The 18,750-nt window shown below is 30.2% G+C and overlaps 1 protein-coding gene across 1 annotated transcript; it reads left to right on the forward strand.

Annotated features, from left to right (window-relative positions):
• The first annotated feature begins 1,676 nt into the window (after window positions 1-1,676).
• Window positions 1,677-8,450, forward strand: LOC137819558 (uncharacterized). The gene is made up of 2 exons (XM_068623445.1): window positions 1,677-2,465; window positions 8,012-8,450. The coding sequence occupies exons 1-2, from the start codon at window positions 2,056-2,058 to the stop codon at window positions 8,247-8,249; spliced, it is 648 nt and encodes a 215-aa protein (XP_068479546.1). The 5' UTR covers window positions 1,677-2,055; the 3' UTR covers window positions 8,250-8,450.
• The last annotated feature ends 10,300 nt before the right edge of the window (window positions 8,451-18,750 follow it).

Below are 18,750 nucleotides of genomic sequence, written 5' to 3' on the forward strand. Positions count from 1 at the left end.
AGAACCGGATTTGGAATTGATTGGGAAAGAATATATTTAGTTAAACATAGAAAGGAAACATTTGATAATTGTAAAATAATATCCTAAGGCATATCCTGACTTTGATTTTGTGTAAAGAAAAAGAAGATTATAAAAGAGATTTCAGAGGATGAACATGGGCATTAAGTTTCATTGTTGAATAGTGCTCTTAGACCTAAAGTTATTTTTCTTTTGCCTTTGTCTTTCTCATGGAATGCTAAACCTTTAGGATTGATTCCCTTGTGATTTTCCATTGAATTTTGAAGTTTTATTCAATAAAGTTTTATTCTTCAGTTTTCTATAGCAGTTTGTTTTAATCCTTTAGTCTTTTTGAATGTTTTTTGAGAATTCAGTTCTTTTCTTTGATCGAACTCTTGGTTATTTTACTTAGCTCTAATCAATCTCTTATTCACTTAGCTTGAGAGGTAAAAGATAAACATCTCAACGAATAGACGCTTGGAACTAGTGAGGTACACAATACATACATAAATGCTTGTTTTTCCTAATAAGATTATGTTGAATTTGATTGACATTTACTTGATTAAGTTCGAGATTTGTGTGAGAATTGAAGATGATAATCTTATGATAAAAAATGAGGAATTCGTGGTGAATGAACTTGGGAGTCAACTTGTTTTCTTTACTATTTTTATCATCTATTCTATTTTTCGACTAAACTATCTCAACCTCTTTTTACTTTATTGTTACTACTAACTTCCATTGTTTGCAGATAAATTTTGAACTCTCTTTCAATAAATTTGCTATTAGGAGACAAGTTGAAGTCATTTGACCTCTTCTATTCTATCATCATTTTGGTGTTAGACAGTAACACCACTATTAGACGGTCTCTACACTAGAATTGGAAATTCTTTTAATTAGATCGCAAAACGATTGTTATCATAGTGCGAACCCAAGACGTGTATTCACAGGTTTTAAATGTCATCTTCAAACCTCATCATGGTCAACAAAAGAATATTTGAGCCTCTACCACTTCAGGAACCTCTACATGCAAAAAAATCTCTACCATGTATGTGAAAAAAGCAAGTACAATTCGGATAATACACTCTCACCGACTTGGCTTTCTTTGCCTTCACTTCACGCCTACAAGGGACCACAAACACCATTTCCCTATAAATCCTCACTTCCATTTTCTCACATATCACTTGATCCAAACGCGAATGACAACCTCAAATATGTCTTCGCCAACAACAGTCAAAACTCTACTAATTGATTGAGGACTAGACATAGTACTAGTTATGAGACAAACTATAGTATTAAAAATATAAGTATAAATTCTTCTTTTCCTTAACTTTATGTACTAACTTAAAAGATAAATTTTTAAATTAATTTTTTTAAAGTTCTTTAACAAATTATATATCTAAAGTTAAAAATTATCGTGAGACTATGCACCATAACTACAAAATGCAAAATTTACAAAATATTTTAATACAAAATTCAACTCTCACGTATATTTAACGTATTTTCACACATATAATATAAAACTGCAAGTTTTATGAATTGTGTTATGTTTCATTATTTTTTTAAACATTAAATTAACTTATAATTGTATAAAAGAAGTAAGAATAAATTAATTAATATAATATTATCATACTGTATAATTAAAAAATTATATAAAGATTCCAAGACACCAACACTTCCTCCCACTTAATTCACTAACCTTAACCTTCTTTCATCTTTTTGTTTTCAATCATCTGTGCAAAACCTGCCCTGTTTCTCTGTACTCTCACTGCACGTTTTCTATTCTCGCCTGCACTGTGTCATTGTCCCTGTCTTCACCCACACCAAAAGATAGTCTCTCTCTTACACACCAAGCTTTTCCTCCTTGCTCACTCACACCATTCTCTCTCTCTAACCAGCATTGAAAAACATGGAACTTTCCTAAACCTGTTCCAAAACGGGAAACTTGAAGAATGATGCACCAATGGGGTTCCAATGTGCAGTTTTCTAGTACAAGGGGTGCGTGGTTTGGTTTATAGGTACAAACTTTGAGGTTTGGAAATTCGTTTGTTTTTCTCCAAAATGTCAAATCCTCAGATGGGTCGTGTGGATTTGGAGCAAGGGAGTCACCAGCGTTCTATGAGTGGCAGTGACACGAGCATGTGCTCTTCTGATGCAGAGAATGGTTCCTGCTACTCCCGTTTCTATTCAACAAATGGTGACCATTATGATGATTGCACCTTTGCATGCGTTTCTGATGCTGCTGATTCCAGAAGGGCTTCTTCTTTTACTGATTGTTCAGTGGAGCTGGAAATTGAAAGTGGGGTTCCTGAAATCATGTTGCATTTGGCCACAGTGGAGAGGGATTGCAGGATTTGTCATCTTGGTTTGGATAGTGGAGTTCCCATTGAATTGGGGTGTTCTTGTAAGGATGATTTGGGTGCTGCTCACAAGAAATGTGCAGAGGCCTGGTTTAAGATTAAAGGGAACAGGTGAGTATAATTTTTAAGGTTTTATCTTTTCTTAGGTTATGTCTGGTTTTGAATTGGAACTTGGAAGTCTCAAAGTTTGTCGAAAAAGCAATTTTTGCCTCAGTTTTGTCTTGAAACTCGATTTGAAATGGAGAAAGGGAGAGTTTTTTTGTTTTCAAACTCATTTGTAAATGAAGTTAATTGAAGCTCAAACTTAAATTTACAAGTGTTAATCCAACATGCACTTACTTGCATAGTGAAACTTCGTTAATATTTTAGCTTTCATAATTTTAAAAACAAACAAAAACTTGAAAGGCACCTATTGTTGATTTGTTGCATTGCGAATTTGAGTTTATTAACTAGTCATGGCAAAAAGTTACTATTACTTCAGTGGAAGGTATGGATATGATACTCAAAACTGTTGAGTAGAAAGATTCTGAACTGAAGTGTTTAGTTGGTCGGTTAAGAGTAAATGATATGGTTAAATTTGGAATGTAAAATAAAGAAAATTATTAAATAAAAATTAATTTTAATAAAAATTAAAATATTTAGTTATTATTTATTAAATTAGATAATATTTTATAAACTAAAAGAATGATTGATATTTAAAGTAGTTTCTATTATTAATAAGAATTTATAAAATAATTTTTAAATTGGTATTTAATATTTAAAATCTAAAATATAGATAATTAATTTAAATATCAATTTAAAATTATTTTATAAATTTTTATTAATAATAGAAACTACTTAGATATTAATAATTTTTTAATTTCTAAATTTGTATTTAATTTAGTTAATATAGTGATTAATTATATTTTTTTTAAATTTAGTTGTTGTTGTGGTAAGTTGAGGAAAACGAAAGAGAAAGAACTTGGTTAAATGGTCAAAAGATCCACCGTTTCTTTAAGAGAGGGGAATGTTGTAGGAGATTGCATTATTTAAAGAGAACTAAAGAGAAAGGCATAAAGCATTAGCCATTGGCTTGTGCAAGCAAAGTGGGATTCCTTGTTGCTTTGTCCCTTTTCAGAAATTGAGGAATTTTCATATTATTTCTTTTCATTTTCTTTATCTCAAACAAAGTAGTGATTTGATGCCTTCACCCATTTGTTCATGTTTTTGGGATTTCTTTTATAGTCTTGGTGGATGCTTATAGCTTGATGATGTGTCACAAGTGATAATTTAACCAAAAAGTAGAGAATTGATGGTAATTTGGTCGTTTGTGATATATGATGGATGACCTTAAACTTTTAGTATGCTTAATTGATTTGGTCACCAATGTCCAGATCCTAGGCAAATAAATAACTTTAAGGTAAATTATAGCATTCCTGCATGTAAAGGTTCAGCATGTCACTTGCAGATAGTAGAAGAGTTTAAAGGAGTACTATTTTTAGTGTGTATATTTTATTGATGGATTATCTCTTCTATAAATTTAGGTCCATCTATGGAGGAAAGATGATTTTTTTCAATAATATGGTGCAATTTTACATCTTAATTACCAAAATAGATAAAATCTTAAAAAATTATTAAAATTGATAAGTAATATTAAGATCATACAATGTTAATGTATTTGAATTAAAAACACATGATGAAATGTTAAAGTGACATAACTTATTTATTTTAATAACTTTTAAAATTTTATATATTTTAATAAGTAAGATGTAAAATTTCACCTCATTAACATGTGGAGTTGTTGTGCAGAGAGGTAACCTAACTGTGAGGTATTGACCTAGTGGGGCCTCTTCTATATTTTTTTATTTCTTTTCTCTTAGATTATTTTTATACTCAATACATATATGTTTTTATTTATAAAAGGAAGTTAGCTATAATTTCAATGTTTGGCATATGTGTTTATTACCAAAATAATTTTCTTGCATATATTTATCCACATAAAAGTTTAAAACTTGTTTACTTAGTCAAACTTTTTTTTATCACACTCTCCGTTAGGCTAATGTTCTGGCAAGTGCATAATTAGTGGCTAAATTAAGTGAAATAGAATTTGAATCTTTTCTCTGTTCTTTGATATTTCTCTTCATGTGTTTTGATTTATTAATAGAAAATTCATGAAATGACTTTTTAGTTGATGGATTTAGAAGAAGCTGCATGGTTTACCAAGCGATTCTTGTGATATTCTCACGAGAGACAAAACATTTAAGAAGGTATCAAGTGAGTTTTGTCTTACTAGGAATAAACACATACGTTAGCTAACAATACACTTTCATTCAATTCGAATAACATTCTTTAGTTTCAATAGTGACGGAATAATTGTTCTCCACCCTTCAAGTATGTTTATGTGCTTTTCCTTTTTATGAGTATAAATTCGTGATTTTGTTATTATACTCTTAGAAAAAGTCTAACATTCATGATTTGATCAAGTGTTTGAAATAACTAAGTGTAAAATGTGGGCATGCTTCGTCTCTAAGACGATAGTATTGATTCAATAACACATTATTTAAGATTCAACTATTTTGTCTGTCAGACAATACAACATTGTGTAGTCTTAGTTTATGTTTGATAAGCATTGGATATACTTAGATGATAAATACAAATTTAAACTAACCTCATACTACACAAACATATATGCTTAATCTATGATACAAGGAATGTTTGTTACTTTGGTTTGCCAAGAAGATATGCTCAAATACAAGTCTCAAATGATCTTTTGGACAGAGAGCTAAAATTGTTTTCTTCAACAACTCATTGATGCGAGCATTATCAACTCTTGTTATAACTATTTGCTTAGGGTTTAGGGTTTAGACTTTAGAGAAATTCAAGAAAAAACATATTATCCAAGAAGGTATAGTACATATAGTTATTGGGATGTCAAGTAAAGAAGAAAAAACAATTAATGTTGCACGGGTGCATTTAGTCCATCATTCAAAATCAAGCTCATTACACTCAAAAGAGTTGAAGTTGCTCAAACTGTCAAAAACATATTTGCCATGGATTTGTTCTCCAATGCCTATTTAAGTCATCCATCAAGAAAAGGAATGAAAGATGAAGTTGCACAGTGATGAAACTGTCAAAATATCCAGTGCCCCAAAAAATATTATAGAATATTATGCATGTTTACTTCTCAAACTAGAAGAAAATGTTTAACCTTGTACACATTGAAAGATGCAACCTCTCTAGTAAGAACCTTGTGATTTGATGATCACTACTTCGAGAATATATCTATTTTAGACAAGAGTGCTTATTTGGCAAAGAATACTCTCGAACGAGGTTATCTAGGAGTTATTGTGGTACAAAAGAATGCTTGGTTTAGCCAAGAGTGGTTGGGTTCAAAAAATACTCTATTTAGTCAGGAGTGGTTGGGTTCAAATAATACTCAGGTTTAGCTATGAGTGATTGGATTCAAAGAATACTCAAGTTTAGTTAGGAGTGATTGCGTTCAAAGATACTCGATTTAGTCAAGAGTGGTGTTGTTCAAAGAATACTCAATTTAGCTAAGAGTGGTTGGGTGATGGAAAACCATCTAGCCACAATCCACAAAATAAGAATGTTGAAGACCTAGAATTTTGTTCAAGAGCTTAAAAACACAATAGACCTAATTGGGCTTTTATTTGTCCTTTGTGGACCCAATAAATAGGACGACTCTATTATGGATAAATGAACAAAGTATCTCATAAAAGGTCTCCATACCATACAACAACAACTAGAGTTTTGACCGTAAGATTATAAGAAGACTAAGTTTTAGCTAACCTTAACAGGTCTAAGTCCTTATCATTTTGGACCAAGTATTAGTCTCAATATTTCATGGGTCATGTATTGGGCCAAGTAACTTAGAATAAATCGGTCTTGTACATTTGGGCTAAATAAAGTAGGGTTTTGGGCTTGTGTGTTAAACTTATGTTAGATTAGGGTTTTGTAAACCTAACTAGGGTTTCAATTGGACTTCCAAGGGCCTAAGAGAAACCTTAGATCGATCATACATCAAGGTGGAGCGCAAGACATATGTGAATGCATGAGGAAAGAGTGAGGGTCATTTAGAAAGCATGAGTGAACATGTGTCACCTTCACTCATGTGCCAATTTCTACTAGGGTTTGAATTCAAATTAAATTTTTCTAATGGGTTTGTCTCACCTCTCTCTTGCACAAATTCTTTTATTTCTCTTCAATCACTGAAAACTACTCTTGAGTTTTTAGAATGTTTTAGAAACTCATCTTTCATCTATATATTTTCCATCCAAAGAAGAAACTACAAAGAAGACTAGAAGAAGAGGTGTTTATCACTGGGTCTAAAGAATACCCAAGGGATTAGCCAGAAGTATTACATTTCCAAAGAATACTCAAGACGTTAGTCGAGAGTGACTACATTCTCAAACAGTAGTCAAAGGGATAAGTTAGGAGTGACTATAATTCCAAATAATATTTGTATTGTACATTCCAACTTTAGTGTCCTTAATGGAACTCAATCTATTGATTGAAAAGTAGATATAGTTTGTTTTTTCAAATCAAACAAAATAAAAATAGCTTGTGTATTTTTCTTTCTTTTTATTTCTTTTACTTTGCATATTATTTTCGTCTATGTTAATCTAAGAGAAAAAATCACTACTAAAACTAAATTTGAAAAACAGTCTTTTAAACAAGTAAATCTATTTAACGAAAAGCTACATTTGTTGTATCTTATCATATAGAACTTACTAAGGGGTATTTATCAGTTCATTTGTCTCATGAAAATATCATCTAAGTATGCAATTTCAGACCAAATTTACGAACAAGATTTAAAAATTATTAAAACACAATCAATCATCTCTTGTGTTGTTTCATGTTTTGTACATATATTAAGTTTGTTGTTGTTGACAACAATGTGGCTTTTTTTTTTCTTCTATATATCATCCATTGTTAATGCTATGTGAGTTCTCATTTGCTTTGTTTTCATATTCTGTTTAGGAGACAATAATAGTATCTGCTAAATAAATGATAATTGATTATATGTGTTCTCTCTCATACCAGCTTTATCAATATCAGAAGTGTCTCTTAAAGGATAAAGTGACGTTAATTACGAACACATTCTCTAGTTTGTTAATTTATAGGATTTTTTTAAAGAGTGTGTTCAAAATACGTTTGAAAGTGTGTGTTTAGCACTTCTCTAAGTATTAAAGAAACAACTTGAAGGATTATTCACATCTACTTACGTAACTACACAATTAAAATTGTATTAATGAAAAGTAGGGTTCCAACACACTACATTTTCTTATTAGTTAAAATTTATGATTAAAGTGTTCATTAGAGATGGAGTGAATTTAGGATTCGTTATGATAAACTTCTAAAAAAAATATTTCTAAGAATAAAAAATAAGCACAAAATGTGCAGCTAGGTTCTCCAAAAGCTAAATAATGCTTATTAAAAAAAATCATTTTCATTCTTCTATAAGTTAGTTTTTATCTTATATATAAAAACAAATTTTAGTTTAGTTTATGCAGAAGTTTATTTGAATTTTACTTGTTTTTTTTTTGTCTTCTAGATATTTGTTAAAAGGGTTATTGAAAACATACCCTTTACATCTAACTCTTCAATTTAAATTTTGTGTACTTCTCTTATTGTATTTTTTGTTTGTTTAAACTTAGGACATGTGAAATATGTCATTCTATTGCCCAGAACATTGGTGGGGCAAATGAGGAGACAAGTCAGAGTTTGAGTGACAGCAACAATGATATTGTAGCATCCACAATCTCAAGAATAGCTCCTCCACTAGAAACTCGAAGATTTTGGCATAGCCATCGCTTCCTCAATTTTTTGCTTGCTTGTATAGTTTTTGCATTTGTCATATCATGGCTTTTTCACTTCAATATGGCCTCATCATAGTTTTCCCTCAAGCCTCATAGTCTTAAAGAGAAAATGAAAAGAATAGAAGGGATAAATCACCATCTAAAATCCAGAGATTGTTCCTAAAGAACTGAATGATCTTATACATTAAGGCCTTGCTAGGGCTATGTTACAGGTTTGCATTATACTTTGCCTCCATACAAGTTAATAGTTTGTGACTTTAGTCATTTATTCCTACAATATTGAGCCTCTTTTGTAGTAGTTTTTTTTTTTTTAATATATATATATATATATATATATATATATATATATATATATTCTGCTAGGTAAAACTAGTCAATACTAAGAACCACAACATCAATTATTCTCCTTGACTCACACAAGATAATAATGTGCATCGTCACATCATTTCTTCATATTTGCTTTTCTTCAAGTCACACAATATAATAATGGGTATTATCACATCACTCCTCCATAATTGTTTTTTTCTCTTAGGTTGTACAACACAATAAGTTGCATCATCACATCACTCTTCATAGTTGCTTTCTTGAGACCACACAGCAAAATAATATGAATCGTCACATCACTCCTTCATTATTGCTTTTCCTAAGTCAACACAACACAATAGTGTGAATCATTACAACACTTCCTCCACAATTGTTTTTTCACGACTCAAAAAATAGATTCCGCATGCCAAGATTTTCAGTAGCACCAATATACAAATATCATATTCTCTTTTAATGTGCACATGATAATACTTGTATTAAATTTATCATCTAATATACATAGTTCATTGTACTCGTCATAAACAACCATCTTTATCTCTATCTCAATCATTCTCCACTTATAAATTCCAACTTCGACCCACACACCACTTTGAAACCATTTAGCTAACACAAAATATATATAAATTCTTCCTTCTTTCCAAAACTTTTGCTTTCATCTTCAAATGAACCATCATTTCATAACATGCAATGATAATTTTTACAATTATGATCTTGTTGTTGTCTTTGCAAATGGTCGAATAATAGAAAATGATGAAGGTGACCATTTTGAATGTTCGTCTCCTAAACTTTTCTGCATCCCTCATAATTGTACGTTCTCCCATTTAAAGGATAAATTTTGTGGCGCTTTGGGACTACAAAATCAAACATTGTCGATGAAGTTGTACTACAATCAACCTCAACTAAACTATCATCGTCCAGCTAGAGTTGTCAATAAAAAAATTGTACACGACACAGTACAAATACAAAATGATGCGAACGTCCAACAAATGATTAATCGTTGAAAAAGTACTAAATTTCTTAACCCAAGTGTGCAACATGAAGATTCAACCACAAAAATTGATCTATTTGTCCAAACTAAATATTAACATAGTACAACACTTCAAGAATTGGCTTAGGACTTAGAAGACAATACCTACATCAACCATCTCCACAAAACAACATGCACACTTTTCTAAATTAGTAGTGCTTTCATTGTTATCGTATTTATGTTATATAAATTTCCATGTATCATCTTTCGTCCACCTTTAAATAATATATGAATTGTATTTTAATTAGTTGCCATCATATATATAATTTCTCTTTATATTTTCTTATATATATTTATAATTAAATATTATTACATAATATATATTTATATACAACTCATTCTTTATTTACATCATCTTTAAATTTAATTATAATTTATTTAAAATTTAAAAATTTAAAATTATGATTTATACACTTATTTTGTTGTTGTTAAACTCAATGATACACTTATTCGCTTATTTTTTTTATAATTACATATACATCAACAATAAATAAATTATTTTTTATTTATAAAATTTGTAAACATCCAATTAATATTTTTTTATAAAAAATCCCAAAAATTTTGTTTAATTTTTGGTATTACTTATTTTGATATCTTTCACCAACATTTATAATTTCGATACCAATATTATAATTTATTATAGTTTTTCATTCAATTTGAATTTTATTATAAAAATATATTTACAAATTTATTATAATTTATTTTCCGCAATTCAATTTTATTATAAAAATAAAAAAACAAAACAAATTTTCATTTATTTTTTCTATAATATTTAATTACATCAAAATAAAATATTTAATTTATTCTCTTGTATTAAATTATCTTTTAATTTTAATATTTTTTTTTTATTTTCAAATTTATGATTCTTTCTATTTCAATTTTATAAATATTTAAATTTACTATGCAACAAAATTTAATAATTTAATAATTTTTACCTGTCATTTAAAATTTGTTTTCCCCATTTGAATTAAATTTTTTTAAAAACATTTCCTACTTACAAAAAAAATTATAAATTTTATATTTTTTTTCTTTTTTTCTCATTTATTTTCAACAAATTTCAGAATTTCATCACAAAATCCAGGTCACCACATAATTGATTATTATGGATGAACGTTCATACATACACAACTGAAAGTCAAAATCAAAAAGTGAATTTTGAGGACGCATTGAACGACCTTCTTCAACTCCTATTCATTATTGAGACAAAAAAATACATCTAAAATTTAAATCCCTGAAAATCAAATTCTAAAACATTTTTTTACGAAAATAAAAAACAAAAGTGATAATTCAGCTTCCTAAAAATCAAATTCTCACCGTAAACATAAATCAATGATACTTGAAAAAATAAATCTCAAACAGTTCTATTAAAAAAATTATTTCCTAATAGCGTTCCACTTGAAAAAAAAAAAACTCGTAAGTTGAACCATGCAAATAATATTATATTTAATATATACACACAGACACGCCATATTAATATTGACCCAACTGATATTAAAATATTTAATTATTATATTTGCTTTCAACTATAGTATCGTTTTTACCAATAATACTACATGTTATTCATATTTAAATTAGATAATATTAACATCTTCTTCAACAACTCTAATTTTTTCAAATATTAAGTTATTTTAATCATTGTGTCGCATTAAGCGTTACTTAAACCAACAATATAAGGGTTTCTTATAGTTAGTTGACACTAATTAATTGAATTTTTAAAAATGTAAAATATATAAAATTAAATTTTACATTAAAATATATTAAAAAGATTATTTTAATCTTTAAATAGAAAGAAACATCATATATGATGATCATATTCTCGATTAACACAAATATAATAAATTTCATTTTTTTTATTAAAGACAAAATTGATATTTTTTAATATTATATATTACGTGATAAAAATTACAATATAAATAATAGAAATTACATAGATAAATTTTTTTAACTTCACCAAATTTTTTAAAAAATACCCTATGACTATAATTATGTTAGTAACTGTAATTTTACTTGCATTAATTATATTTGTTTTCAATATTTATTTATAATATTAAAAATTGGGAAAATATATAATTTTGACCACTTATATAATTTATAAGCTTGAAATAAACTATTAAGTATAATTATTTAATTGTTTTCTCTTAGAAGTATAGTTTTTAAAATATGATATGTATATATAAATATATGATTAATTAACGTTAATTTTTTTAAACAGTATAAACTTATTTTTTATACTTTACGAAGAATGTTTATATTATCATTTAATTATAAAAAACTTTTCAATTTTTATAACACAAAATCCATGACCAAATTTTATTATATGGTACTGTAAAATTTTTGGATACTGAGTAAATATATTATTTGTTAAGAATATTAATTTAAGAAATAAAACTAAAATCTATTTTTTGTATTAATATTTTTCATTTTTAAACACTCAACTAATTAAATTGTAGTAAATTAAAAATCATTAGAAAAAAAATAGTTAAAAAAATTTATAAATTTTTTTAAAAACAAGTTATTCAAAATTAGCGTTGAAAATCAATTTTTATAATTATTAAAATATAGATTAGATTAGAAGAGAGGGTTTACCTTTAATTACAAATTTTGGAAGGTTTTGCATTTACTATGTTTCAAAAGAAATATGTAGAAATTACCATTTATTTTTATTTCCAATATTAATGTGTTTAATAGTATTAATTGTATTGGTGCGTTGGTGTAGTTATACATTTAATATAGCTAAAAAAATAATTAGTTTTCAACGGCACGATAAATTAACATCGTTAACAAGTAACTCTTTTCAAAGATGAAACTATCCTAAACATGTGAATTTAAAAATTTGCATGAACAAAAGGGGAAAAAATGAAGCAAGAATTCCAATAAAAGAAATATGCTTTGTTAAATTCGTAATAAATCTATGGTAGCAAACTATATATAATTCATTACAATTTATATCCATTTATTTTTAATGTTAATCTATTTAATCTTAAGTTATACATTTAATAGAATTTAAAAAATAGATTGATATATATATATATCTCTCTCTCTCTCTCTCTCTCTCTCTCTATATATATATATATATATATAATAACAAATTTATTTAATTTATCAATTATATCTATTTATATTATTATTACAATATATAATTGTAAAGTGATTGTAGTAATTGTTAAAGTATATTTAAAATAAAAACAATTACTAATCGAGGTAATAAGTGGGCATAGCTCAATAGTAACTCTTTTATCCAAGACTTCAACCACAATCCATGCAAATTAAGAAAGAACTATATCTTAAACAAGCGACTTTAAATATTTGCATACTAAAAAACACAAAACAATAAATTAAGAAGCATAAAATAAAAATTCAGTAAAAAAGGCAATGTTTTTCTAGATTGATAATTGCATGTAGCAAACAAGATACAATTTATTACTCCCTCTAATTACTTTAACTTTAAGTTATAAATTAATTCTAATTTTTCTTATAGAAAATCGTGGGAAGAAACTTGTCCGAAGAAATTGTATAACTATATTATTTAGAATGAATGTAATTACCTAAAAAAATAGTTTTACGTCTTATTCCTTTTATATTTTGGTATGAAATTTTTACCAAACATTCTTCATTGTTTATTGAGTATTGACTGAGATTTGAGCCTCAAATTTGTCCCACAAATTTTGCAATAATTGTTTTATTAATAACTGTCTGGACTGAAATGAAGGTTTGTTTGTGTATGAAACTGTTAGACTTTTTTCCTAGGTGAATACTCATTCATTTGACCTGAAATTTGTCGCGTTCTGTACCAAATTCAGTTGAGATTCTTACGTGAAATTTCAACAAAAAATTATTCCAGGAGAATTTTCCATAATTTTTTTGCAAACAAATCCTCTACCAAAATTTATGAAATTTCACCCTACTTTCTGCAATTTTATTCTGCTTCCATATTGTGTTGGAAAAACTCACACAAGTACTATTATATGTTGTTTGCACCCAGCTAAGCAGGCACGTCCATAAACAAATCACAAAAAAGAGATATAGGAAAGAAAAACAAGGACGTTTTGTTTTCAGAAAACCAGTTTTGTTCACTCTCGGTCTGGGACTGACTACGCCTTATTCCTTCGCTCTTTTGGTATGAAATTTTTACCACATATTCGTCATTGTGTGTATTGAGTATTGGCTGAGATTTGAGCCCCAAATTTTTCCCACAAAATTCGCAATAAATATTTTATTCATCACTGCCAGGGTTGAAAGGAAGGTTCGATTGTGTATGAAACTATTCGACTTTTTTCCTAGGTGAATACTCATCCGTTTGACCTAACATTTGTCACGTTCTGTCCCAAATTCAGTCGAGATTCTTACGTGGAATTTCAGAAAAAAAATTATTCTGGGAGATTTTTTCAGAAATTGTGTGCAAACCAAGGCTATCTATCCTATACAAAAATTTGTGAAATTTCGCCCTACTTTTTGAAGTTTTATTCTACGTCCATATTGCGTTGGAAAAACTGACACAAGTACTTTCATATGTTGTTTGCACCCGGGAGATTTTTTCAGAAATTGTGTGCAAACCAAGGCTATCTATCCTCTACAAAAATTTGTGAAATTTCGCCCTACTTTTTGAAGTTTTATTATGCGTCCATATTGCATTGGAAAAACTCACACAAGTACTTTCATATGTTGTTTGCACCCAGCTAAGGAGGCACACCTATAAACAAATCACAAAAAGGAGATATAGAAAGAAAAGTCAGGACGTTTTGTTTTCGGAATACCAGTTTTGTTCACTCTTGGTTTGGGACTTACTACGCCTAACTCCTTTGATCTATCGGAATGAAACTTTTACAAGACATTTGTCATTGTGTGTATTGAATTTTGGCTAAGGTTTGAGCCCAAAATTCGTTTGACAAGATTCACAATAAATGTTTTATTCATCATTGCCAGGGCCGAAAGGAAGGTTCATTTTTGTGTGAAAATGTTCGATTTTTTTCTAGGTGAATACTCATCTGTTTAACCTGAAATTTTTCACGTTCTGTTCCAAATTCCTTTGAAATTGTTATGTGGAATTTCAGAAAAAAATTATTTCAGGAGAATTTTACGGAAATTTTGTGCAAAGCAAAGCTATTCTTACCAAAATTTGTGAAATTTGCCCTACTTTCTGCAATTTTATTCTGCGTCCATATTACGTTGGAAAAACTCACACAAGTACTTTCATATGTTGTTTGCACCCAGCTAAGGAGGCACATCCATAAACAAATCACAAAAAGGAGATATAGGAAAGAAAAGCTAGGACGTTATGTTTTCAGAAACCCAATTTTGTTCACTCTCGGTCTGGGACTTACTACGCCTTATTCCTTCAGTCTTTTGGAATGAAATTTTTACCAGACGTTCCTCATTGGGTGTATTGAGTTTTGGCTGATATTTGAGTCCCCAATTCGTCTCACAAAATTTGCAATAAATGTTTTATTCATCACTGTCAGGGCTGAAAGGAAGGTTCATTTGTGTGTGAAACTATTCGACTCGTTTCTTAGGTGAATACTCATCCGTTTGACCTAAAATTTGTCGCGTTTTGTCCCAAATTCACTCGAGATTATTACATGGAATTTCAACAAAAAATTATTTCAGGAGAATTCTTAAGAAATTTTGTGCAAACAAAGGCGACCTACCAAAATTTGTGCAATTTTGCCCTAGTTTTTGCAATTTTATTTTACGTCCATATTGCGTTAGAAACACTCACACAAGTACTTTTATATGTTATTTGCACCCAGCTAAGGAGGCACAACCATAAATAAATCAAAAAAAGGAGATATAGGGAAGAAAATTAAGGATGATTTGTTTCCGAAAAACCTGTTTTGTTCAATCTCGGTGTGGGACTTACTAGGCCTTATTCCTTCGCTCTTTTGGTCTGAAATTTTATCTAGACATTCATCATTGTGTGTATTGAGTTTTGACTATGATTTAAGCCCCAAATTCGTCCCACAAGATTTGCAATAAATGTTTTATTCATTACTGCCAAGGATGAAAGGATGGTTCATTTGTGTGTGAAACTGTTTGATTTTTTTCCTAGGTGAATACTCATCCGTTTGACCTAAAATTTGTGGCGTTTTGTACCAAACTCAGTCAAGATTCTTACCTGGAGTTTCAGGAAAAAACAATTTTCAGAGAATTTTTCAGAAATTTTGTTCAAACCAAGGCTATCCTCTATCAAAATTTGTGGAATTTCGCCCTAGCTTCTCCAATTTTATTTTGTGTCCATATTGCATTGGAAAAACTAACACAAGTACTTTCATATGTTGTTTGCACCCAGATAAGGAGGAAGGTCCATAAACAAATCAAAAAAAGAAGATACGGGAAAAATAAGCCAGGACGTTTTGTTTTCGGAAAACTAGTTTTATTCACCATCGGTCTGAGACTTACTATGCCTTACTCCTTGGGTATTTTGGTATGAAATTTTAACAGACATTTGTCATTGTGTCTATTGAGTTTTGAGCCCCAAATTCGTCGCACAAGATTTGCAATAATACTTTTATTCATCACTGCCAGGGCTGAGTGGAAGGTTCGTTTGTGTGTGAAACTGTTTTATTTTTTTCCTGGGTGAATACTCTTCCGTTTGACCTGAAATTTGTCTTGCTTTGTCCCAAATTCAGTCGAGATTGTTACTTGGAATTTCGGGAAAGAACTATTTTGGGAGAATTTTTCAGAAATTTTGTGCAAACCAAGGTTATCAAAACATGCAAAATTTTGCCCTACTTTCTGCAATTTTGTCCTGGGACCGTTTTGCATTGAAAAAATTCACACGAGTACTTTCATATATTGTTTGTACCAAGGTAAGGAGTCAGTTCCAAAAAAAAATCCGAAAAAGAAGATCTAGGGAAGAAAATCAGGACGTTTTGTTTTCGGAAAACCAGTTTTGTTGACTCTCGGTCTTGGACTTACTACGCCTTACTTCATGGGTATTTTGGTCTGAAAGTTTTACCAGACATTCGTTGTTTTGTCAATTGAGTTTTGTTGAGATTTGAACCCTAAATTCGTCCCACAAGATTTGGAATAAAGTTTTTATTCATCATTGTCAGGGCTGAAAGGAAGGTTCGTTTGTGTGGGAAACTGTTTGATTTTTCACTAAAGTGAATACTCATCCGTTTAACCTGAAATTTGTTGCGTTTTGTCTCAAATTTAGTCGAGATTCTTACCTAGAATTTAAGGAAACAAATATTTCAGAAGAATTTTCCAGAAATTTTGTGCAAACCAAAGCTATCCCATACCAAAACTTTCGAAATTTCACCATACTTTCTGCAATTTTATTTTGGGTCCGTATTGCGTTGAAAAAAATTCACAAAAAAACTTTCATATGTTGTTTGCACCCATGTAAGGGGGCAGGTCACTAAAAAAATCATAAAAAAAAGATGCGGGGAAGAAAAGAGGGACGTTTTGTTTTCGGAAAACCAATTTTGTTCACTCTCGGTCTTAGACTTACTACGCTTTACACCTTGGATAATTTGGTCTTCAATTTTACCAGACATTCGTCCCACAAGATTTGCAATAAATTTTTTATTGATCATTTCCAAGGCTGAAAGGAAGGTTTGGTTGTGTGCGAAATCTTTTGACTTTTTTCCTAGGTGAATACTCATTCGTTTGACCAGAATTTTGTCGCGTTTTGTCCCAAATTCAGTCGAGACTCCTACTTGGAGTTTAAGGAGAAAACTATTTGGGGAGAATTTTCCAGAAATTTTGTGCAAACCAAGGTTATCCTCTACCAAAACTTGCGAAATTTTGCCTTACTTTCTGCAATTTTTTACTGGATCCGTACTGCTTTGACAAAACTCACACGAGTACTTTCAAATGTTGTTTGCACCCAGGTAAGGAGGCATGTACATAAACAAATCACAAAAAGAAGATACGACGAAGAAAAGGCAAGACGTTTTGTTTTCGGAAAACCAGGTTTAATCACTCTCGGTCTGGGAATTACTACGCCTTACTACTTGGGTATTTTGGTTTAAAATTTTTACCTGACATTCGTCATTGGGTCTGTTGACATTTGAGCTCCAAATTCGTCACACAAGATTTGAAATAAAATTTTTATTCATCACTGCCAGAGTTGAAAGGAAGGTTCATTTGTGTGTGAAACTATTTGATTTTTTTCTAGGTGAATACTCATCCGTTTGACCTGAAATATGTCGTGCTTTGTCCCAAATTCAGTGGAGATTCTTACCTGGAATTTCAGGAAAAAACTATTTCGGGAGAAATTTTAAGAAATTTTGTGCAAACCAAGGCTATCCTCTATCGAAACTTGTGAAATTTCGTCCTACCTTCTGCAATTTTATTCTGGGTCTGTATTCCGTTGAAAAAAATTCACACAAGTACTTTTTTATGTTGTTTTCACCCAGGTAAGGAGGCAGGTCCATAGACAAATCACAAAGAGAAGATACGGGGAAGAAAAGCCAGGACGTTTTTGTTTTCGGAAAACCAATTTCGTTCACTCTCGGGCTGGGACTCACTACGCCTTACTCCTTGGGTATTTTGGTCTGAAACTTTTAACGGACATTCGCCATTGTGTCTACTGAGTTTTGACTGAGATTTGAGCCCCAAATTCATCCCACAAGATTTGCAATAAAAAATTTATTCATCACTGCCAGGGATGAGAGGAAGGGTCGTTTGTGTGTGAAACTGTTTGATTTCTTTCCTGGGTGAATACTCATCCGTTTGACCAAAAAATTGTCGCATTTTGTCCCAAATTCTGTGGAGATTCTTACCTGGAATTTCAGGAAAAAACTATTTCGGGAGAATTTTTAAGAAATTTTGTGCAAACCAAGGGTATCCTCAACCGAAACTTGTGAAATTTCGCCCAACTTTCTGCAATTTCATTATGGGTCTGTATTGCGTTGAAAAAAATCCACACAAGTACTTTCATAAGTTGTTTGCAGCCAGGTAAGGAGGCAGGTCCATAGACTTATCACAAAAAGAAGATACGGGAAAGAAAAGCCAGGACGTTTTGTTTTCGGAAAACCAGTTTCGTTCACTCTCATTCTGCGACTCACTACGCCTTACTCCTTGGGTATTTTGGTCTGAAACTTTTACCGGATATTCGCCGTTGTGTGTGCTGAGTTTTTGGCTGAGCCCCAAATTCGTCCCTCAACATCTGCAATAAATTTGTTATTCATCACTGCCAGGGTTGAAAGGAAGGTTCGTTTGTGTGTGAAATTGTTTGATTTCTTTCCTAGGTGAATACTCATCCGATTTACCTTTAAGT

Source organism: Phaseolus vulgaris, chromosome 10, assembly GCF_000499845.2.
Source record: "Phaseolus vulgaris cultivar G19833 chromosome 10, P. vulgaris v2.0, whole genome shotgun sequence".
NCBI lineage: Eukaryota > Viridiplantae > Streptophyta > Magnoliopsida > Fabales > Fabaceae > Phaseolus > Phaseolus vulgaris.

Coding starts and splice junctions, on each gene's coding strand:
- LOC137819558 (XM_068623445.1), top strand. CDS start 2,056: ATGTCAAATCCTCAGATGGGTCGTGTGGATTTGGAGCAAGGGAGTCAC. Junction 2,466..8,011: donor TTTAAGATTAAAGGGAACAG/GTGAGTATAATT, acceptor GTTTAAACTTAG/GACATGTGAAATATGTCATT.